The sequence below is a fragment of the Cygnus atratus genome, chromosome 8 (genome assembly GCF_013377495.2).
Source record: "Cygnus atratus isolate AKBS03 ecotype Queensland, Australia chromosome 8, CAtr_DNAZoo_HiC_assembly, whole genome shotgun sequence".
In the NCBI taxonomy this organism is placed as follows: domain Eukaryota; kingdom Metazoa; phylum Chordata; class Aves; order Anseriformes; family Anatidae; genus Cygnus; species Cygnus atratus.
In genome coordinates, this window is record NC_066369.1 from 24993961 (window position 1) to 25019097 (window position 25137).

At 37.8% G+C, this 25137-nt stretch overlaps 2 protein-coding genes across 5 annotated transcripts in view; both read right to left on the reverse strand.

Annotated features, from left to right (window-relative positions):
- AGBL4 (AGBL carboxypeptidase 4) overlaps positions 1 to 25137 on the reverse strand; it is a 900915-nt gene that overhangs the window by 332574 nt on the left and 543204 nt on the right. The window lies entirely within an intron of this gene.
- BEND5 (BEN domain containing 5) overlaps positions 5269 to 25137 on the reverse strand; it is a 61914-nt gene continuing 42045 nt past the window's right edge. The window contains exons 2-6 of one of the 4 annotated variants that reach the window (XM_035537518.2): positions 22873 to 23006; positions 20845 to 21220; positions 14116 to 14264; positions 9377 to 9590; positions 5269 to 5455 (exon numbers count right to left, since the gene is read on the reverse strand). In XM_035537518.2, coding sequence (XP_035393411.1) covers positions 5295 to 5455; positions 9377 to 9590; positions 14116 to 14264; positions 20845 to 21220; positions 22873 to 23006 — 1034 coding nt within the window. In that variant the 3' untranslated portion in view covers positions 5269 to 5294. Of the gene's footprint in view, positions 5456 to 9376; positions 9591 to 14115; positions 14265 to 20844; positions 21221 to 22266; positions 22313 to 22872; positions 23007 to 25137 lie in introns of those variants that run through there. The other 3 variants (XM_035537520.2, XM_035537521.2, XM_035537522.2) reach the window with 3 other exon arrangements.

The window sequence follows — 25137 nt, forward strand, 5'->3', positions numbered from 1 at the left end:
CTGGTGCCAGCATGACATGGTGCTATGAAGACGCTCGGTCCTGCTATCCCAGTACACCCTTCACGTTCATTCTGATTGAACCAAAGGGTGTTCACAGCCAATTCTTCTGATAATCAGTCCATCCCAGGAAACCTACATCTTTCTCCACTCCAAAAGCATGGAACTATAAAAGATGCATGAATATCAGCAAGCATAATTTCTTTTCTTGTATTTCACAGGACTTTTAGCGATTATTATACTGCAACAAAAGCAAAGTCCCTTCCACTCTACCTCATTTTGGGTGTTCAGCAAACTTTCTGTGACTGAAAAATTTCAAATCACTAAAGACTAAAATTTAATATGAAGGTAAGTAGCCCAAAACATTGAAAATAAAAACTAGTAGGAGTTTAGCTCCATTAAGGCTTTACTACCTATAAACAAGGAATGTAAAGTTGCTGTTCTGCAAAACTTGGAGAACATTTACCTCCTTAGTAGGAGGAAGTTTATTCCTTTCCTCCCAGACTCACTTTCACCTCTGCTCTGATCCAGCTGTAATGGAACTTCTGATGTCATAGGTGAGGTATTTCATGTTTACAATAAGCAACTGATGTCACAACCACGGGACTGATCTCACTCCATGACTGAACAAGTGGGTATCTGACGCACAGAGTGAAAGTTATTGTTCAAACACAAACAGCAGAAATAATTGCAAAAGTAAAGCAAATGAACAGTCAAGTAAATTAATTCCTTTTTGAATTACTGTTCCTGTTTTAGAAGTCCAAATGATTCTCATTTCCTATTTAGAAAGCCTGAGGGGGTGAAAAAGTGTCCAAGATGGTGAAATTAAAAATTAGCTATTGAGCATGAAACATGCAATAATTGCACTTCATAGCATTTTTATTGCCTCAGTGTTGTATGAATCACTCCACAATCCCACACTGTTACGATGAAGAAAATGACACCAATAAAGTTTAAGCAATTGATGTTATGACTTCATCAATCCAAGACTAAAGGCATGCACATAATGACAAATATTTCTGAGAACACTGCGAAAATTACCACCTCATTTTGAAGAAGCGGAAATTTCATCTTTATATCTTTCTGAAGATTAGCCGTTCTCACACCAAAAGATGGAATATTGAAATAATCCTCAGCATTTCTCCGGATGACACAACCTTGCTTTCCCTTCCAGAAACCAGGCAAGATTTGGGTTCTCAAGAGTAATGAATGCAGCTAACACACAGTAAGGCTACAGCTAATACAGCTGTCCTAATTCTGACATTTTCACTCCTTCCAGGTTCTGCATCAAGATAGTATTATTTTAGCAATGAACTGTACTTGGCTTTATTTTAACAAAAGTCTACAAACTCTGGAAGTGTGAAGCTGAATTATCTCTACAATTTCACTAAAACCAAATAAAGTTCAATTTATTGCTACTTAAAACTTCCAAGAGAACAATAATCTACACTTAAGACAACAAAGCAGCAGCGCAGTAATCTATCAGATACAACAACAAAGGTGCAGCACACAGAAGTTACTTCCCGCACGGAGATCGTGTCTTCTTTTCACAGTCACGCTCAACAGCTACCCAAATGCAACCTCAAATTCCTTCCACTGATAGCTAAACTTCAACGTGACTAAATAAATAAGAACATTAGCCTAGCTGTATTAAAAAATAAAAATAATAAAAATATAACCAAAGCACCACCTCCCCTTCTACCTCTTTGAAGCATCATCAAATCCAAGCCTGTTCCAGCTGATCCTGATGATTTTTTTCTCTCTTCAATAAATACTAGCTTTCTTTTTCTAATTGAGTGGCAAGGCATCTTGACTGAGGTATTAAAATCTCTGTTAGGACTTTTTCCTTTAATATAATAGCTCATTTACCTTATAAAATCATTAGTGGAAAATAAAGCCCTTTTGTTAACTCTAATCTTGCTTCCTTGCAAGAGTGCCAGAGGCTTTTTAGTATGGATCAGGTCATGAATATTACAAACTGCAGCAGCAATGTGTGGCAACAAAGGACGCAGATTATTCGTAACATAGTAATACCTTCTTTCTTTTTTGATGGAAAAAAAAGGAAAAAAAGAAACAGTATCCATTGATCTGGACAAAAAGCCAGTTCCTCTTAAATCAGTGTTTTCCTGATAATAACAAAATCCAGGTTTACAGCATGAAGTAATAGCAGAGCACAAACCTTAAAATGATGAACCAGGAGTACTACAGGCTGTGATATGTCCTATTTCATGTCAAAAAATCTGGCCTGTTTCACGTGAAGTACAGATATAAAGTTAGTAGGTAGTATTCTTGCTTAACGTCTCCTAGTAGACTCATGGCAAATACATTAGAAACAAAGAAAAACTATGTACAGGCAGGCACAATTCCCAAAGAATGAATGCAACAACAAGAACAGTATTGGTCAGAAATGCAATATAAAACAGTAAAATGAAATCCACAGCTAATTTATCAATCGGTACTTCAATTCATAAAAGCACACCCCCTTAAAATGTGTATTTTTCCTTGGGTAATGCTGGAACACACGACAACTGCAGCCTATTTGCCTACTGGAAACAGACACACAGGGAAAGACTTCTACAGTCTTTATATGGGTTCATGGGGAGAGAAAAGACAAGCGAGAACTAAATTTAAGTGCAAAGATGTTATTCATACACACCTGCTACCCATTGAAGAGCCCTCCACAAATTGCTTTACAACTAGCGAAAGCTTATTTCCAGAAATCCAAACATTTACTTCAAGTTAAATACAATAAAGAGGTGTATTACCTTTATCATGTCCTGTTCCCTTACTGTAACTGAACAAAACTTCAGGTGATGCTCACATTAAATTTCAGTTGCCCAATCCAAAGGAATTAGCCCTACAACACTGCACACTGTAGGGAAGTGAATCTTTCTGTCCTACCCCAATACTCCAGCTCAACTCTGCCAAAAATTGCCTGCTGGACCTGGGGTGATAGAAACAAACAAAGGCTTCCAAGATACCTTCCTCAAAGACGACACTGACATTTTTCAGCAATGTGCAGCATTAATATCTGATGGGGCAAGTCTGTCAAGAAGAAACCTTGGAAAGACGATGTTGGCTTTACAGACAAATCTCCGAATTTGGGGGGCAGGCTGGAATCCTCACTCTAATTAAATTCTAATCTGCTTTTTCCAGGTTTTATAAAACGCTGTCTCAAATAGGCTTATCTCCTAAGAAGTGCGGCATGATCTTTTCATTAAAGATGTTACAATGAAAACACATTAGTACTAAAGGCATAAAAGACTGAGGAAATTATGGACATTTTCCCCCCAAAGTAGTGGATTTTCCTAATATCACTTTAAAAAAACCAACATTGTACAATCACAAGTCCGCTTGAAAAGTGGGAGCTTGATGTTTAAGTGTTTTTTCAATGTTATCTCCATTTTGTTCTTTAATTAATAAAAGGATACAGGCACTGACATTATAAACACTAATTTGCTATTTAGCATCCCAAATTAGGAAGCATAAACATTTATGCACTTCATTAAACACTACCTAAGAACACTTTGAGATTAACAGGAGACAAGCTACGCTGTTAAAAGCAATTTCAGAATAAGCATAAGCCACTGTAAGGACACTCCTCCTCTCCTCAACCCTCGCTACAAATTCCCCCCGGCTCTGTCCTGTTGGCATAAGCCCTTACGAAATGAACCTTGGAAATGGTGCAATCTGAGAGCCTTGTGTAAAATCACAAGTGCCGTTTTAAGGGATGAGGCTGGAATGCAGGGCCATGGGCAGAGAAAGCGGGGCGTACTCTTTTGGCAGCATGCTGCACTTGGATTGGCTTAAGCCTATCACAAAATTGCACCTTAGAAAGCATGAAACAAATGCTTATGCCCTAAATTAAGACATCATTTAAGCACGTGGTGTGCAGGAATAGACGACTGGCTGCTTTCCCCAGCTCTCCTGAAGCAGGCACTGCAATTCCAGCACGCCACCTCCTCCCCTCGCCGCACCCCGGCCCTTGAAGGAACCCTCGCTTTGCTCCCTTTCCATTATCTGCCCACACAGGACATTGCAACAGCCTTAACGTCAGGTTTGCCAGCGCTAAAGGAAGACGATAAGAAACGGCAAGTGTCTCAAAGCTACAGGAAGCAGATTGCAGTGGTAGGAAGAAATACACGCTGATGCTCAGGGACGGACGAGCTGAAAGGTAGATAATCACATCTCTGTGTGTAAAATAAATGGAAGGTTAACTAAAATCACAAATGTAACAAAACCTCAAGACTCATCAGAACAGGTCCTAAGTTATATCTACAAATCTTTTTCTCAAAATCCTTCATGAAAACAAGAAACAAGAGTTAAGGCTATTTACTTTCAGTTACTGACAGTAAGATATAATTCAGACACAACAAATTATTCCTTATGTCTTTGTGTCGCATGTCTAACTTCAATGTTAAATGCTTTTTTTTTTATTTCTAATTCAAGTTTATGCTAAAAGTATCTGTTGTTGAATTACAGATTCAAGGGGCAATGGTACTAGATTTTCTGGTATACATAATTTTGCCATAGTATAGCAATCTTTAAATCTTTTAAAAATACAAATATTATTTCAAAAACAGTAACACAGACATAGTTAAGAGCTTTGTACCATAACCAGAAATCTGGAAGGTGCCTTGGTGCCTGAAAAAGAAATGTTTTTATATATATATATATATATATTTAAAATAAATTATTGTGATTTTACAACTTATAGCTTTGGATATTTTGCAACTATGATGGCAATAGTGATCTAACTGCAAGATAGTAAGTGAAGAAGCAGCATTCTTTCTGTGTTTTTGACCAAATATATTGTTAGAGAATGAGACAAATATTTATAAAAACAAACGATTAAAATTTCAGTTCAGAAAAAACACTCTGTAAAATACAATAAAATCCTTTTCAATAGCAAAGTGGATTTTTACAGTTCTACCTTTTGAACAGATTTTTACTGCAGCCTAGATTCACCAACTCCAGTAAAACAAAATGTAGGCAAAATGGGTTTGTGTTTGCAGAATTACAACCTATATACAGAACTGCAGGTTACATACTGCAGCTGACTGGAAAAAAACTCTGAAAATTCACCATTTCATTGTGAGTGGACTTACAATCTCTCTCACATTATTTAAAAGCAGATTACACTATAGTAAGGCTTTTAACAAAATTGCTCAAAAAATGAATCAGTTATAGAATGAGTAACGTTTCAGGACAGCTTCTCCCATTAGCAAAAATGCCACACAAATTAAAAAAAAACAACACTTATGTAAAACACTAAGATTTTATTAAAAATCCAAAATTTATTGCAAATTGAACTTTGCACTTTCCCTCCTTTCTTCATTTTTACATGACTTATTGATATCCATGATTTTTTCACAGATGTACTTGTTGACTTTGGAGAGTCTCTGTGCAATTTCGGTTTCATCCACAGTTTCTTGTGCTATTCTATCATACAAACATTCTGGGGAGAAAAAAAAAGAAAAGAGCCATTAGTCTATTTTTAGAAAAAAATATAGCCCTGTTTTGGGCTAACTACTCGAGACAACACTGAGTAAGCACTGTGTATATTTGTTGCAAGACAACCGCAGCATTCATTGATTCACTGGCTATTTTGTTAAAGATTTTTCACCAGGGTTGAATCTGTGGCATGACAAACTTTCAGTTATGCTGTGACTGCATTAAGAAGCTTTCTATACAGAAACAAAGCTAACTCCAACCTTATACAATTTCAGTGTTGCCTGCCTAACTCTTGTATTTGTCTGTATCTCCACAGCAGATTTAGAATCTTCTCCCACATGAATGGTCTCACCAGACCTGTTGTTATTTACAGGTCCCTGTGAATCACTTCTATCATCACACCTTCAAGACAGTCAGTAAATGATAATGCTAGACAAGCAGTAACCAGTAGGAGAAGGCATTTATTGATTTATTATTATTATTATTTAAATCTGTACAACATAAATTAATGTTTGCATCTTTATTGTATGCCCTGTCCCTGGGCATACTTTGAACTTTGCTTTTAGTAGTAGATTATTCAGGGTGAGAGCCATCTTCTCACAGATTTGCACAATGCACTTTGTGGACTCAACTGTAATACAACAAGCGAGTAACAGTAATAACTGCAAAGCAATGAGGACAATGAGAGTAGGGACAACTCTGTTCCATGGTGTCAGTAGTTTCGTGCCAGGACTCAGCACAGGTTACTGAAACTGATGCAACACACTAGAATCCTCAGAGACAAGCAGGTTTTGCTTTTTGGTTTCATAACCAGAACAACGCATTGTGTTGTGTAGGCTACTAGTAATAAACAGCTTCCCAGACTGATTAAACAAACTCTGTTCTGCTTTGCCTAGTAATCTATTCCAGTAGCCATTTATTGCTTCATATACAGAAAGCCACAGAGATTATCACTTCATTAACATGGTTTATAACATTTCTAATGCATCACATTAAAAGTTATGAAAATTAAGTACTATGCGTGCTTTGTAGTTCATTTTGAAACCTCTCAGAAGTTTTATAAAGGCTGTTTTGTGTTAACAAGGTTTATAGCAGTGCTCATGCACCACACTTCTTATAATTTCTTTATTACATACTATACAGTAGAGAGTTTTTAAAGAACCTAGAGATATCAGACACATGAAGAGCTGATGTTATCACTCAAAAATCTATTTTAAATACGTTATTCTGTGCCCACCAATGAGAACATCTAAAACAATGTGAATTTTATGTTTTAAGATATACACTGAATATAAAATAAAACTATTCACCATGCAGCCCGATAGCTGAAATGCTAATTATCACTAAACTACGATTTGAAATACGAAACTAAGAAATATGAAATAAGAAGAGGCATGTCACTGAGAACCTGAAGATATCCAGCATGTCTGTAGGACATAAACTTGTATTTCAGCAATCTCAGGAATACTGCCAAAAGGTTGCAGCAGATACACCTACTAAGGTGAACTTCCAGTAAAATAACAGTTACAGCCACAATGTCAAGCAAATAATTACTTGACAGAACTTACACACCAGCTGTGATTCTTAAAGTCAGTATAACCCAGATAGATCCATGACTAAAGGTTATCACAGTTCTTTCTCTTTCATTTCTATGAGGGGCTGCAGAAATAGTAATTTAGTAGTCACATATAGATGCTGGCTCAGGGGCTCCAAAGAGTGATTCGGGGGTTCTGCTTCTTTGTCTTTTGATTATAGAGAAGCATAGAGATACCCCTTCTTATTTCTGACTTAACCAAAATTCCAAGTAGACATCAAAGACTAACGAGGACCTAAACTTCTCTGTGCGATGCCTGACCAAGTCAATGGCCAACTAGCTTCCTCACATTTCACCATTTGTCCACTTGCTACTCATTTTTTTGTTTTTCTTCTTCTTTATTTCTCCATAACATAACTTCTCATTTGATTACTTTCAGCTTTCCAGTAGACACTGTTGACATCATAACCTGCTAACATTTACACAAATGAAAAGGACACAACGATGTGGAAAACCATGTTTGTACACTGCCCAGTACCGCTGATACAGGAATTGTCTGCTGCCACCTAAAAATACTGGCCATGCAGTTTAACTGGCTCATGAGGAGATTGTGCAGTCTTGAGTCCAACAAAAAAGGAGTCAAAGACAAGGTGAAAAAAACACTGAAAAGAAGAACATGGGAAACCAGTGAGTAGAACAGTAGAATTTGAATGTGGGTCGAGGCAGGAAGCAGAAGTATGACAGAAAACAGAAAACTGAGGAGATGGGGAAGAGCTGGATTGCTGGAGTGTGTGAAGGTAAGGAAGAGCACAAAGAGAAGGGCTCCACCTGCCTCTCACCATGTGCCTGCTGGAGTGCACTCCCAAACTCTCTGTAGTCAAAACAAGATGAGTTAGAAGAAAGCTAGCATTTAAGCAGTGTAAGCAACACAGACTGGCCCTAACTGAAGTAAAAGAGCAAATTCTCGCATAAGCAACCTTGCCAGCAGCACTGAGAAGCAACAGCCTCCAGCTGGGAAACTTGAAAGCTCTTTGCAATGAACAATCATCCCTTTTTACTGTGGGTTTGTAAGAGTGCATCTGTATACTGGGTGACCAATCCTCTTTTCCATTAGAAGCTGACAAGGGTAGCCACAGCCACAGAGTGGATTCCTTACGCAGCCAGTACATCACTGCTTTACATGTTAGGATTGTACCAAAAGATCCTAGCCAGAACTAGAAAATCAGTATGGAACAGCTTGCATTTCCATATTTATTCTTGAAACAGATTAGTGGGGGGAAAAACAAACCTCTTTTATTCATTTCTTACAGAGTAAGAAAGACAACAGTAGGAAGATCAGCTTCCAACTTTTCCCCACAAGACATAGACAAAGACACATGCACAGACTCAAAGAGGAATTGTATTGCTTACTTCCAAAACGTGATACTTGCAAGGCAGATTAGAAGTGCTCTTAAAAGAGTTCATAGTTAAGAACACAGTGACTAAGAACAGGAAATACAGAAAAACGAAGCTCAAGCAAATTGCAGAAGAAATTTTAATAGGGAGATTTCTTTCAGCCCTACTGCAATCGAGTCTGGACACAAAACCTAAAAATCCAATTTAGGTATTTATTCCATGAGGAACTGACTCAGTTCTAACTTAAAAAGAAGCCTAAAATACCAAGAGAGACAGAAATGAATGTGAAACACAAGCATGATGATACGAAAGGACTGAAATTCACTATTCATTTTAAATATAGGAGAAGGCCTGCTCTCTCTAGGTACTACATGCATGGACTCAGGCTTGCAGTTACTAAAAGTGTCATTGCAATTTTTCCTGCCAGATAGGTCACTGATTTACACTTCCTGTTCAAATTCTAATTCATGCGCAACATTTAATTTTTACTATTTATAGTTTCTCCACTTAAGAGCACAAAACTATTCTTTCTCAGCTTTGAAGGCATGCATATTTTTATAGTCACAGCTATAATGGTTTCTGTGCCTCATGTCAGAGTTGGTTACATTCTGGATGGAAGAATGTGCTAAAGCTACTCTCAGGCTTGTTAAAAGCAATTACGTGCATTTAAAAGATCATTATGTTACAAACGAATTCCAGAACAACATGGTATTCTCCAAGATTAGAGTCCTGTCCTGCAAGCGGTTCAGAGTGATGATCTTCTAGAACCTTACTGAAGTCAATGTAAAACTCTTCAACTGTGAAGGCCTGCACTGTGTGCAGCTATTGCAATGTGTCTGATTTTTCCTGGATAAGTATGCTCCTGACAATGCAATAGCAATTTTAATTACAGCTTTTAATCAGTTAATTTTACATGAGCTGAGATGAAGCATCTTTCAACTCAGTGATTAATGGTTAAACTCCAAAGCAGGAAGCAAAAGTTTTCAAATAACCTACCTCTGACAATGCTTAATTTGTGAGGTGAGAGAGGTGGCTTGGGAACGGCATCTTTCTTTTTTTTGGTTGCAACTCCTGTGACACTTCTGTTCTTGAGAACATCTGTTCCCCAAATCATAACCGCTAGATTTTTTGTATACTTTGAATCTCCTTGTGTTACTTGCAGCTGGTGCCATTTCTCCTCATCTACCCAAATTCCACTGCCAAGATGGACCTAGAAGGTAGTAATAATAACAACTTATCTATGGTATGTAGCACACAACAGTCTCCACGTGCTGTAGGAACATTAATATTAGGTACTATAACAACAGTAATTAGGGCTAAACAAATTCATTTAGCCTGATTCTGAAACTTCTCCAACTTTCTGGGTCAGGGATTTCCTCCTCCTTTTTGTTCCCCCTCAGTTCTTCTTACTCTACCATTTTTATTACTATTACTGTTTTTACCCCCCTCCCCTCCCCAAGCCTATCTCCTGAAAGACTGTGGTTAGAAAGAGAACTAGAAGAAGGAAACTGTAAACACATCCAGTATTATTATAAAGATATGCACAGCATATAAACCAAGCAGTTGCACCAGCTTAATGCAGGAGCAAGATAAAAAACATTTTCTTTAACATGAAAGCTTCTCTGTGGCTGAAAAGGACCCAAAGCATATTTTGGAGGCAGTAGAAAGGGAAATATTTCCTAAGCCATATCCTGTACCTGTTGGCAAAATTCAGCCTGATTGTTTAAAGTAACTAGATGGGCAGGAGGGATTTTGAGAGCTCCAATTTCAGCATAAATCAAGAGACTTTGGAAGTTTTGTGGGACTCAAATTCTATCACAAAGTTTGCCTGTCATAAGCAGGTGAGTACTGTTTTGTGGTAAAGGCAATGACCCACTGCTGCAACATCATAAATTTTCCATTATCCAGACAACACGAAGCAGAGATATTTCATTACAGTAATAAAGCAGGATAATATGGGTACTGAAAAAGGCAGCATAAAGCCACTACAGTCTCCAAAAGGCAGCTGGGCAGGTGCTTGAGACTAGTTTTGCTTATTAGCCTTGTTCAGCATTGACTGTGCTGGGTTAACACCCACAGAACCACCCAGTATCTCTACCCCAAACTTCCCAGTGCTCCGTACTTCAGCTGAATGCAGGATGAGAACTTGAGCCCTGTCCTTAGGCTGATACTGAGTACATTTGAGCTGATAAACCTCCTGATAACCAGGCCACTGTCAAGCAATAGCAAGGAAAACGACTCCGCCAATAATCAGCATGGATCTGTTGTAAGCACAGCCAGTAAGTCTGACTGGATCCAAATGCTGGCCCTGTGCAGAACCACAGATAACGTCTGTCCCTTGCACATCTATGCTCTTAACTCCTGGAGTACACCGCAGACACCTGCACTGTCTGCACACAGCAAGCCTTGTTCACATGGTGATGGGCGTCACTCTGTTGGACCCACGCTTGCTCGGCACCCATGACAAGATAAGGCATGACCTAGCTATTCTGATCACTGATAAGAGTTCACTGCACTGGAAAAGATCATACAACCTGCTGTCAGATAATTCTGCAGAAGTGGAAAATACCCAAAATATGTATCAATAGGATTTTTATATCTAATATTCAGGTTTCATAAAATCTGATCAAATGGAGGTTCTTTCTGTAACACTAACTCTTTAATAAAAGCTTACTTCCACCCCATCATTTAAAACCAATCCTGTGAACACAATTCTACAGCAACAACTGTATTAGGAGACCTTGTTGGGCTTAACTGGTTTGTACTTAGTTTTTTGTGGGTTTACTCCTTTCATATAGTGTTATGTAAACTGTCTCCTCCTCATACAGATCTGAACACTATCACATAAGTCCCATTAAACTCACTGAAAACTGGGCAAAACTACTGTTAAATTTTATATAGCCATAATTTTACAGTCCGTATTTACGCACACTTCCATTTTCCTTTAAATTGGAACCTGTCTTTATTATTATTGCAGATATAGCCTCAAGAAACATTTTATTATTACAGCATCCTTCAAAAGCAACTAGCTGTTTAAAAGCTTAAATAGAAAAATATGAATGGTTTGGCTACAACCTATGTTGTTAAAAACAAAAAATTCAAAAATTCCTCAAAGTATAAAACCATAAATCAAGCTGCCTCTCCTGCAGAAACTTCTATACTAAGAGGATTTTAGGAAGCTTTTCACAAATCCACATGGTATTTATATTTTGTAACAGACAGAAATGGAACTAGTAATAAGCACAACACGAACACCTTTTTTTCCTCTGTTGTCAAGCCTCTCCATAATTGCTTTAGGAAAATTCACACTTTTTTTTTTGTGCCGTCTACATATTTTGTGAGACACCTTCGTTCAGAGTGTGCAGTCTGTGTTCGGAAAACAGACACCTTACAGGTATTATTCAGCTATTTCTGTTTTAATATGGAAAGTTATCTGTAAAAACAAACATAACAGTTACTTAGAAAATAGCAGATTAGGAACGTTGTGATGCTAAACTAGATTTCTGTATTAAATTAGTTGTAGAAACTGCTCTATTTGATCAAAAATCTGACTCCTCTCTGCCAAGGTAAGAGTTTGTCTTTGCTACAGATTGTTTAGTCTTTTAAATTAATAAATTATTCATTAGCTTTAAGTTATTTGAAACAAAAAATAAAGCTACAGCAAATATTTTCAATACTTATGTTGTAGACAGATCATCTCTTCTTTGAACATACTTCACTTATTAAAAAAAAAAGTGATCCCTGATATGAAACACCTATGGTAACAGCAAGTACGTGACAGACAGTCACAGACACAGAAATCTTACGTCTCCTTTTTTCTATTTCTAGCAGTGTTACAGCAAGGAATTTAATCTGTCCATGTCTCAGTTTACCTCTCTGTCGAACAGGCTTGGTACTGTTTCCTATTACTCCCAAAGCTATGGGAAGCTTACCACACTGATTCAGAACTCATTTCTTCCTTGCTGGAATAGATGCCCCATGGGCCAGACCCTTGGCTTGATGAAATCAATGGGAACTTTGCCCCTGATTTCAGCAACTGCAGGATCAACCTCTAAGCACAGTGCAACAAAAACAGCAGCAAATTGAAAGCAATGCTCGCCATTGTAACTGTGCTAACAAGTGCAACGTATTTAAATGTATCTTAGAAGTTGGACTTTCTTTTTTCACAATGAATGCCATCGGCTCTTGTTCAGTAACTCTGTTGTCCCTCTGGAGGGGAAAGATTTATCTGCTTGGAAAGAATCCTGCTAAGATCAAATCCAATGCCACAAAGGGTAGGAGTTCTAAAAAAGTATTTCCCCTATTCTAGCAGTGTATGTCAATAAAGGTGTAATGAAAAAAAAAAAGGCATAAATCAGGAAAACTGAAAAAAATTCTCCCCAACACTATAAATACGTTATTAAGTTCACATTTCTGATCTGGCTGAAACCCCAATAAATAGGTAAACATTAGAATTACCCCCAAAACTACAGAAGCGAAGTTACAGAGAGATTAGTATCTGTAGAGAGAGAGAAAGCTTCAGCAGCATAAATGCCAAGAGATTGGCAGATGAAATGAACGTGCAGAAAAAGCTACGTATGAATACTAAAGGACGTGCCCTAGCTTACAAACCTTAAGGAGAAAAAAAGCAAAGTAAACCAAACTGTCACAGTAATATATACTATGTTTTCATTAGCAATCATATGCACAAAAAAAAAAAAGCAAATGATGTATGTTAAATATATTAGGCAAGAAAAGCTATCTAAACCAAATACCTGTCAAACTGCCAAAATTATACCATTTGTCATATACATTTTGTCCTCGACAATTACATTGAATCATCTTTAGGAAAGACAGGCACTTGTGCAGTCAATCTCCTAATGCAGATCTGAAAACGTAGTATTTCATGCTATTCCATCACTAAATTCAGCTCCGTGTCAAAGCTGAAATGGACATTTCCTTCTAAAGGGTTCTCAGATTATGGTACTGAATGCATACATATCCTAATAGACAGGATCTGCATAGACAATTCTTAAGGACATATGGTTTTGCAAAAGAAATATAACGTTAATTTAATCATAATGGCAACAGCCATAAAAGCAGGCCTCTGTGGATGAGCAGATAATGTCTTAAACATGCTGAAGTCTGAAAAACTATCAGTCAGGTGCTGGCACACTGCACCTAGACGGTATTTCATCAACTTTATAAAAGCATCTGGAAAATAAAACTACTTCAGCTCAACTCAATGGCAATGCTCCCACCATATCCAAGGGCATCCATTTTCATCCCGGAGTTCATAATTAGCTGTTGTACTTCAACCAAAGCATGAAGGTTTCTCTGCAGTATGAGTACCACTCACTAAAAATATTAAAGGCCTTTTGAGAAAAAAGGTATTTCTGTTAAACAGACTAACGTAACTTTACAATGTGCGTTACCAACTTTGGTATATATTCAAAGGATTTACGTATGTCACCAGCTGAAGACTATGCAAAAACATGCTAGTGCATGCATACTTAATCATCATATCCCTTGTGTTGCACAGCATTAAATGCTCTCATCACTGAGCATAATTTTCAGTGCTGTTCATATTTGTGTAATTCCTTCATTTTTCTCAGCATAACAGTGTACCTTCGCAAAAACTGAGAAAGTTTGTACAAACTGCAACCATGCAAAACCCCCAGGAGCATGAAAATTCCACAAGAAAATCACCTGAAGGACATTTACAAACTACTCATGCTGTATTTAATATAAAATACCTTTCCGTTCTCGAGAATATACTTGTCCATTACTGGAACAGGGGCAGGATAATATGTTGATGTATTTGCTTCCTCACTGAAGGTCTTCTGTACCTCAGGTTCAGGCTCAATTGTTTCTGGTTTTACTTTTTCAAGCTCAATGGCAGGTCCTAGACAGTTAAGAAAAGAGAGCTGTCTGCTATCCCAGAGAACATGAAATCAATTATTTCATCACCCGTGGTTAGCATAAAATATCACAGTAGTCAAAGTCATTGTAAAGTTAGAAAGAGCCCAAACCAAAATCCTACTTGAGAACATCAACAAGTAAAAGCAGGATAAGTAACTCTGTCTTATATAGATTAAAATATTTAGTTTATATTTAAATGTTTAATTTTATTCTCAAAATGTAAGGACAATTAGAGATATGGATAAGATTGCTTCAAGGCACACTATCGATATTGTGCTACAACGGCACTGAATTTATAAATCAGAAAGAACAGTAATTCTCCAAATAAGAATTACTATACAGTTATGTAGAAACCTACATAATTTACTGAGATAATTATATAAGTTATCCATGCAGCATTATGTATTTTGTAGAAATTTGAAGTCTCTTTAGATATAACAGATGTATTAAAAATAGTGAGGATCTACAGCAGTGGTACAAAGGAAACAGGCTTAGGCTATTTATGCTAAAGTATCATGCATAGAAAGATTATTCAAACTTAAAAAACAAAACCAGCACATATTAGAATTTTGATTGTCCAATCTATCCACCACACCGATTTTTATTTTTAAAGTAATCAACAAAAATTAAGCACAGCTTAAGTAATAGAATAATGTTAATCATATGCTTGAGGCTTCAAAAGAGGATAATTATTTTGTCAGTCATCATCTTTTCTTTTCCAGGTCAAATTGACAAAGCGTTCCTAGAAAGGCAGAAGAATAAAATAAAATAATTTGTGAACTGGATTTCATCATTCCATTCATTGCAGCAGCTAAACCAAAAGCTCCGAACCAGCTCCGGCCCCAAGCCTACCCTTGTCTCTTGATGTCCCTAAGCTCCAACAGCAGCTGAGGTTCCAGGCAGGAGGGAGGTTCACTACTACGGCCACGTTGCCAGCTCAAGGCCTGGACACCACAATCATTGCCCCCTTCCAACAGCTATAAGGATAAACTCACCCACGTGTAAGAACTACACTGTACCAGGTATTACATATATTCAACAATTCAATCAGCACGTCACCATCATGCACCAGCCGAGCCCTGAATTGATCTAACTCTGCAAGTCAGCCTGGCACCAGAACTCATCTCTTGAGTCACGCATCTTAAATAATTCCTGTGCCTGGAAGAACCAAAGTATTCATTCCTCCTACTTCATGCAGTTTCGTTCACAGATTAGTACACAGTCATATCAGTGTTTCCTTCATTGTTGGTATTTGACATTTATCCTATAGCTTATTCTGCACCTACATAGCTAGCTAAATGTTCTCAGATGACTGCCACTTGATGCTGAGGAACAACTAGAAATTGCCTGGGCAACTCGCACGACCACACAGCAGAGCTACTGAGTCTCTTAAGAGCCATACACAATGCAACCATGGCGCAACTGAAGAATTGCAGAACACAGACCATTTGCATTGCAATTTCATAGTAACCTTAACAAGCGCCTGAACTCTCATGCATATAGAACAGTGAGACTGAAACTTGAAACAAACTGAAATTTCTATACTTGAGACTGCTGAAATGAGTCAGATGGGGGAAAATTTTTGATTGATTGAACCATCCAGAGTCTTTGCACAAATCTTCGCGTTGGCAGATGCAGTGACATAATTGCCAGTGTGAACTTAGATGGAGAAGTGAACTTTTAGCTCTTCCTTTAAGAGCACATTCCTCAACAGAGCACTATTTTGAGCCTTCTTCAAGTACATTATTCTTACACTTTGAAAAACGTTGAGGAAGATACCTAAGCATAATCACTTTCTTCCTAGGAGGAAACACTTATCTCAGGTTAAATATTTTAACCTACTATTTAGGTTTTTCACTGTGTGTTTATAGTAATATATTGACAGAGCTGGGATTTGGTTTCCAGAGTTCCCCAAGAAAAATAGCTGATTAAAGTCCCCAGTAACCATAGCTCTAACAGGTCAGAAAGACCTCTATACCAATTCATGCTTTACAGCTTAGAAATCACCAGCAGAAAGCCCTTAAATTGTCTTCATTAATACTCTGCTGATTCTTCTTCCCAAACGGAAATCTACCTCTAACTAGGTAGGCTGCTTTCACTAACTTCTGCAGACTGCATTTTCAGCCCCACATGTTGTGAATTAGACATAAAAAGACATACAACCTGCATTATTGCCTTTGTGCTATTGGATGTTGTGTGCCTGATTTACCATACACCATACTTCAAGTTCTCTCTTTGAAGCTTCATGCTCTGTATCTTATTGTAAAGAGATGAATGGGCAGGGACATAAAAAGCAGGCTTAATAATAATCATAGAATCATAAAGGTTGGAAAAGACCTTCAAGATCATCCGGTCCAACCGTACCCCTACTACCAATATCACCCACTGAACTATGTCCCTAAGCACCACGTCCAACCTTTCTTTAAACACCCCCAGGGACAGTGACTCCACCTTGGGCAACCTGTTCCACTGTTTGACTGATATATTAGTATTTAATAATTTCTGAGAAGAAATGTCTCCTAATTTCCAACCTAAACCTCCCCTGGAACAATTGAGGCCATTCCCTCTAGTCCTATTACTTAGTTATCTGTGAGAAGAGGCCGACCTCCAGCTCCCCACACCTTCCTTTCAGGTAGTTGTAGAGAGCAATAAAGTCTCCCCTGAGCCTCCTCTTCTCCAGACTAAACAACCCCAGTTTCCTCAGCCACTTCTCACAGGACTTGTGTTCCAGGCCCTTCACCAGCCTCGTAGCCCTTCTGTGGACACACTCCAGGGCCTCGATGTCTTTCTTGTAGGGAGGAACCCAAAACTGAACACAGTACTCCAGGTGAGGCCTCACCAGAACAGAGTACTGGTACTTATAACGCACTTATAACGTACTTATTACGTATGGATCATGAAAAAATGAAGACAGTTCTTCAAAATGCAACAAGGACACAAATGTTTTATTGCAAAAATCTTTCTCCTTCTGATTGTAAAGTTTCCCTGAGAGGCCACCAACTTCAAACATTGTAAGAAGAGGCAAAAGGCTTCTCTTTAACACCTCTTGAGCTAACACAGCCTACCAGGATTTGTACGAAAACAACAGGAGTCTGAGAAGTGGTAATATTTTATAAACAATATTTACTGTACTCTTACTAGACAGAAACGTGGCCTTTTTTTTTCCTCATCAAAAAGTCAAACAAACCTAGAGAAGCTGAATAATAGTAATTCCTTAAGCGTGTGGTACGACACAAATACCATTTCATTCTCCCTATCCTGTTGTCAGTCCCAAGACTCTGTAAACTACATCACTGAAAAGACCTTGATAAAAATAACTGCTTTGTGACTGAATGAAGCTGGATACACTCTCAGGCTTTAAAGCAATGTTAATTCTTAGCAGTGCAATGCGGAAATGCAGTATGTATCAGAGAGAAAACTACACCAAAACATTATCCCTGCTACAACTTCACGATTTCTGGTCATGTACAATCATAGTAAACTGTACCTGTCGTACTCTGAGACCCCCTACTTCTAAAAGTTTTTGAAATTCTTATCTTCTGTAGTCTAAGGACTATTTAAAATTAGGCCTACAGGAAAGAGTCATTGACGTAATTCTCTAAATCACCTCATTATCTATTAGTACAAACAGGGCAAATTAGTGCATTTTCAGGTGCAACAGAGGAAAGAAAACAGACAAGGCCTATGATCACAAGGCTTCCTGATCTCAAAGCAGGCAAGGGAAAAAGAGGCTTTGGCTGTGCACGTTCTTCATGAAGTTTGGGCGAGGGATACCGTAACCTCTTCCACTACTGTCAGCCTTTTCCCCCCACCACACTGAGGCCTAGAGCCCTGGTCAAATGCCCATGTCCTCCAGGAAGTGATCTGTTGGGCAACAGTATACCAAAATCATAAAAAAATCTTCAATATTACCCTATGGATCAGTAGTGATTTCACTACTGTCATTTGCCATAGCTGTTTTCAAGGCTCTTTAAAGCAAACAGCAATTCAGTGTCACCACATGAAAGATGAAGAACTCCACTCTTTCCACCCGAGTGGCTCAAGTTCTAGTAGCAGAGATAAAGGGCTAGGTCTGGAGCAGAATACGCTGACTTCTAACTTCTCACTGAAATCAACATATTGATGGGAAATTAGAAGACTGAATACTTGACTGAATGTTAGCTCAAGAGGGTATTCTATATTTGATCTGCAAGCTTAAAATGGCAACAGGCACGCGTTTCCCACAGCTGCAATTCATCAGCACAAACCAGCTGTCATCTCATGCAAAGAAATCAGAAGTCTCCAAGGTGAAACAGAAATGCAATTAGTTTGCATTAAGTCCAGCCTGCTAGAAGTAAAGCATAACATAAATTACATGTAATTTGAAACTCTAGGTTTAAGAGATCACCACAACAACTGAAGATAAATTCAGGATGTAATATATTTTCTGAACAATTTTCACAGATTATTCACATACTCAAATATACCTCATTTATAAAACTGTAATGTAAGGAAGACTAAACAAGTCTTTATATATCTATTTCTTGATTAAAATTAGCACTTTTTCAGACTGTCATCAGACTCTCTAATTAATAACTTGCTGAAGATGTCTCCCTGTCTAATCTTTCCAGAATTTTGTACTGATCTCTCTAGAACTGGGTTGTTTCACTATGGGGCTACAAGGAAAGGCAATAGAATTAACAGCAGTTAGTACATCGAATTATCACATCACACACACACACGACACAGCCCATACGACCAAATTCTAACTTTGTTGTCCATGAAAAGTTCCATCAAACTCCAAAGGGATCCAGGACAGAACCCACCTCCATAATGTTTTAATGTTACAAATAATTATTACAAGGGATTTCTGGAAGTTACTGATAATTCATATTCGCCCAGGTATGTGATTAAATTAAAAGAACTTGTCTTCAATGGAATAAAGATGTATCTTCAACTGTAAAGCAGGTGGCAGACTGATAAAATTGAAAATCTGGCCCAATACTTGGAGCGAAGATTCAGATTTTTTTTCAGTGCTTTTTCAATTTTTTTTTTCTTCTAAGCTTTCTTGACTTGGCTCAAGTAAAAATGCAACCCTCCTTTCTTAAAGTGAAAGAAACGAGACAGAATTCAGAAGCTGTCTTCATTTCATTGCTGGTCTCACCACTCAAATTGCTGTCAAGTCAAATTGGTATTTTACACTGTTCAGCCCCATTGCCTACTAACATCTGGCTGGTGCTCCATTCACATAAATTCTAGTTAACTACTTGCAGATGAAGAAACATCTCTCCATCCAAGGAAAATTTTTAGAAAGCTCACTGGAATCTACTGCCAACCACATTGTGTTTTGCAGATTGTGGAAATCTTGCCTATTTAGCTTTATTTAAAAAGTTAACTATAATGTTTATAATAAGTAATGACATTTTAATTATGCACAGCGTAACAATGATGAGCACTCACAATCAAATACCCAGTGTAAATCTTCAGCAGCTACTTTGAGAACCTGGCTCCAAATTTGCAGACACACCTTAACGCATGCTACAGCACAGGCACATGCTCTCTCAGGTTCAGGTTTGTACATGAATGGAATTCGGACCCCCATGCATTGCATGCATTTGTTCAAGTCAAGTAGAAGAGCCAATATCCAATTTACATGCAAAAATTAATTTTCCAGATACACAAACGCAGACATAAGACACAGCATGCTAAGTTTGGATGCATAAATTTTAACCAAGTTTCAGTCACCAAGCAAATTTCCTTCAACACAACAGTACCACATTCTAACAGCAAACAAATATAAATCAGTAAAATATTTGAAGGTATTCCACGGTACCATCTTCAATGAAAATGATGAAATTTTTATTTTGTCTTTTTTCCCATTTATTCCAACATAACCGTTAAATAATTGTTATAAACCAAAACAAATTAGCAATTGATTCAAGATATTTAAATTTTAAATCCAAATTACACAAACCTGTATTTTGTAACAAGTGTTGATAATGGGACACTAATATAGAATGGTTTTTAAATTATTCTTTAACAATCCACTATTTTTCAAATAGCACGGCTGTTTAAAGCCACTGCTAAAAAGCCCAGGTGTATATCACATTCCAATGTACTACTAATGGGAAGAGGGGGCATAAAATGGAAGGTAACACAGTCACTTACATAACAAAAAACAAAATCCCTAACTGAAAGGAATAAATTTTTTTAGCCCAAATATTCATTGCACTGCCTTTTCTTTCTTCTTTTTAAAACTGGAACATATTGGCATATTTTGCAGATGAAACTTTATTATCTTTTTCAGCATATACTGGGAGTTCAGAGACCTGTTAAAATACAGCTGCTTAAAATGGAACTCTGATTCAACCAAACCAGCACAAAGACCTCTACTATTATTAAAGAAAAACCCAGACATACAGATCATACAAATTCGACATATATTGTACAGCCATAGCAGAAAACCCTTTTAACATTCAGTGTCCAGTTTAACAACCACTGCTATTCTTCAAAAATGTTTCCATTACTATTGATCACACTTGCAAAATTCATTAAAACTCTTCCCATTTAAGTCCGGCACTTACCACTACCTAGTCTTAGAAGCAGTACATCCTGGAGTCTCCTGTTCAAGTCTCTGAGCTCTTTCATTTCTGACACGAGTGCCCCATACTCCTTTAGCTTCTTTGCCTGTTGCACAAGCTGTCTCCGCGTTCTCTCAAGCTCCTGTTGAATGTGTCTCATTTCTTCTTGCTGCTGTTGGTAACTCCTCAGCAATTCTTCATAGAGAATCCGAGGAACTACAGCATCGTCCATGTTGTTCATCCCTTCTGAAGTCTCCATAAAAGCCTCCTCAGGGCTGGAAGTATTACTGAGACTCATCCCATTTTGTTTTTCAAGGCGAGCAACAACTGCTTCGATGCTTTTGTGTGTACCTTCACTTTGTTTCCTCCCATCTTGCCTCTGCATGTTACAATAAAAATAAATAAATTAGGAGTAAGATTTAATACAAGTTAAATTCTACAGATTTGTGAACCGTTCATATTCTTTTTCTTTCAAAAAAAGGCAAGACAGACCGCCTGCAAAAATGTTCTGCCTAACAGATTTTTATGGAGACAGACCTCTTAACTATCATGCACGCGTAATTCAGCTTAATGCATATACGAACTTCTGAGGCTGTTAAAGGCCTTTGTTTCTGCATTTGTGAAACACTTGCAAGCAAGCTGAGTGTATATAGGTCACTTGATTCCACACACAAAGATAATTTCTTTAAAGAAAATACTGGATCTGGATCTCTTTTCCTTTAGAGTTTACGCCTAACATCTAGGTTTCCTACAACAATGAATTTTCTGGTTAGAGAAACAATCAATTATGTCCTGTGTTTGTCACCTGTAAAAACATCAGAGATGAAAGGAGCATACCACAGAAAGCTGTTTTGCACACAGAGGGACTGTCCTTCCCACACTTTAGGAATCAAACCCTTCTCTGGCTATTCCTCTACTACATCACCCAACTACTTGATGCAAGTGACTCAGTTAACACTATCAGAACACACTGAGAGGGAATTGTAAACACTGAAGCTGGAGACAGAATGTATCATCTAGTCTCATTTCCTTGATTCACTGACTCCTTCTATATTAGTACTGCATTGCAGAGGCTTCATCTCCTTTGAACTCTTAACAGAAATTTACCTTCAGTCTTCTAAACAAAATCCAAACCCTACAAATTAAAGCGCACATCTTTTCTGGGGCCAGGATAGCGGTATTAAAATGTAACAGCATGGGTAAAAGTCACTAAGTTTTACTGGCCAAATACGGAAAAAGCATTTGACTTCCAAGCAACTGCAAGGAAAGCAAATGTAGCTCATAGGTTAGAGACAAGAAGCTGACACTATCAATTCCTATACCACAATATCCATGAGTAATGTGGCAGAAAATAAGATTATTTGATGTTATGCCTGCTCCACGCAAGCTCTAAAAAAAATGCTGGCCCACCATAAAGAAACATACTAGTATCACTCCCGCATCTGCAAAACACATGAAGCCACAGAGCAGTATGTTATTCTGAAGGCTGGCAGACTTTTAAAGAAATCATTTGATATCGAAAAATAAATACAGTTACATAGTGGGTTTCTGTCATCTGGACCTAAAAATGCAACTGGCAAAAATAATGGAGGGATGCTGTCTCATCAGTCTGTCTTCTCACCCACTGCTGTATTTCGGAAGTCTCAGAGCACCCCTTCCAACTCCAAACAGGCGGAGCACAATAGGTCACAAGTGCCACTGCAAACTGCTCAGCATTCATGCAACTGGTCATTTTTAAAGCATTCTGGGCAAAGCGAAAGAATTGTTCCAAAAAATCTCAAATGGCAATTAAGCTGTGCAGACCGTATAAACAGGAAAATGTTTGCAAATGAATCAGTTTTCTGAAAACCCATATCCCATCCCCCCACCCCCAATTTGACCCAATTACAACAAACACAATGTTTTAATGGGATCAAAAGCAGGCCTGGAATTCTTAAGCTACAACAGCTGTGTATGCCCCAAGAACTTCAAAAAGGAAAAAAAAAGGAGGGGGGGGGAGGAAAAGGAAAAAAAAAGGAAAGACTTCAGTACCTTACTGTGTCTAAGCTCCACATCTTCTTCCCCATAATCTGTAACCTCCCCAGCTTCTTCTACGTGATTGAGAGAGAGTTTGGGGATTTTAATTTTCTTCTGCATCACACTGTTCTCAAGGTCAGTTTTGTCCTCTAAAACGTATATTGAAAATAAAATTGTTACATTAATCAGTGTTCTCACTTCCAAATGCTACATGACTTAGGCAAGAACAGTTAAAAAATAAATAAAGAAAAGCTTCCCATGCTTCAATCCCCTCAAATTAATCCACGGTGTCACTCAACTGATAGCCACTGACAACTCTAGAGTTTCAACAGGAGATTGATCTGGCCAAACACAAGAGTAAATAATTGTAAAATGCCAAGCTAAATTTATAAGAGTCATCAAAAGTTTTAACAAGTAGGTAGTACTATCACTGAAGTAAGAGTTAAAGATGCTGTAAATAAGACAACTTCCTACAAAACATTTGTATTGCTTTATATTATATTTACCAACAGTATTTTCATATTCAGTATCTGTTGCTACAGTTCAAATTCTGTTTAGGTTTAAAACGAAAATAAGCTTGGTAATTTACCCTGCACTTTATCTATCATCTGTGAGCAGTACAGATCTATTTGCAAACATGGCAGATTCTACTGTTCTGCAACGATCAGGGCAGGAAAAGTGGATGCTGCAGGACACATTGAATGGGCATTGCAGCAAAGCCTGCACGTGGACCAAATCTGTATCAAAATCATTACATGACCCCTACTTCATTAGTTAACAGTATTAATCCTTTTCCTTCAGAGACATATGAAACCAATAAACGGTCATATTAACCTTTGAATCTCATACAAAAACGAAGTAAAATGTTTTTGAATCTGAAAGGTTCTAAAATTTCTAAAAATTAAGTAATTCAAAGCATCCTCCTAAAAATAAGTTTGAAAAATTTTAATATTTCTGAAAAGCTGCAAAGGGGACAGGGAATCTAGAGTATGGTCCCCCCCAGGTGTGCCTGTGATCTGTAAAATTACTGCAGAGCAAACAAGGTCTTAATAAAAGCACAAGCTTGTCTACCTGTTCAAGACATTGACAAGGAGAGATGCATTTAAACTCTGAAGCATTTCATTTGTGCACTGGAGGTCTATGAATAAGAAAATATTTTGAGTCTTCTTATCCACCTGCAAACTGTATTTCAGAAATGTCCCATGAATGTTCTTGAAAGCGCCAATGAGGATGGCATTTCTGAGTGCTCAGTTGCATTGACTTTTGCTTTCTCAAATTAGCATCTCTCCACAGGACCTCAGAATGGTTTGTGTTGACAGTGTAGAAAAGGGAAACAAAGGTAAATCACTGTTTAATGAGAAGCGAGGCATTCATTAGAAATGAATTACACAGATGAATGCAATTCATTTTGTTACAGATAGAAATGGATCTCTTGTAGGCAAATGGTGATATTACAGCCCAAGGCTATGTAAAAAGAATAGGCACAGAAAATGCAGAATAAGACATTAGACAACCTGAAATGAAATGCAGATGGTAGCAATAAATACTAAGACAGATGCAAAAAAGAAACAGATAAACAACAGAAAAACAGCTAGGCTTATTTTAGATCATTCTCTGTTCCCCAGATCACCACGGATGCTTATCCCAGTAAAACAAAAGGCAATCCAACTGTTTCAGTTTTGGAAAAAACAAAAACAAACAAACAAAACACACACAAAAGACAAAAACCTGTATTTTCATTTATCTGGAAAATGTAGGTTCATCAGAAGAGTGAGATAGCTCACTTCTACTGTCAGAGAAGAAAATGAGAGCTCTTATCTAAAAACCTAAAAGTTTAGAGACTGAAAGACAGGCTGGTGGGTACTGGCATCTTCACGGAAGGACAGAAGTTCAAAAACCCATACTGAAGGAAAAAAAAAATACTCTTTTCTGTGTCTCTATACTTTGGGCTACCTGATAGATTGAGGATTCCTTTGAGCACACACTCACTGCAGAGCCAGCTTCTCCAGGTTGCTTTGCCAAATCATCTCCCACAGAACATGCAGATGAATTCCTTCTGCACTTAAAGGATGTAGATCTGCTTCTATGGTCTGAAATAACCCTTGGCCTCATAACAAGATGGACATGATCCAATTGCTTCACAGTTATCTAAAGTGTCTGCTGGCAACTGCCTGAGGTCAACACTAGCCAGAACCCCAGGCAAACTGGAAACAGACCCTGGCCACTCTTCGGCCAGGGAAAAGAAAGCCTTGAAACAGTCACGGGAAAGGGTCGCCAAGG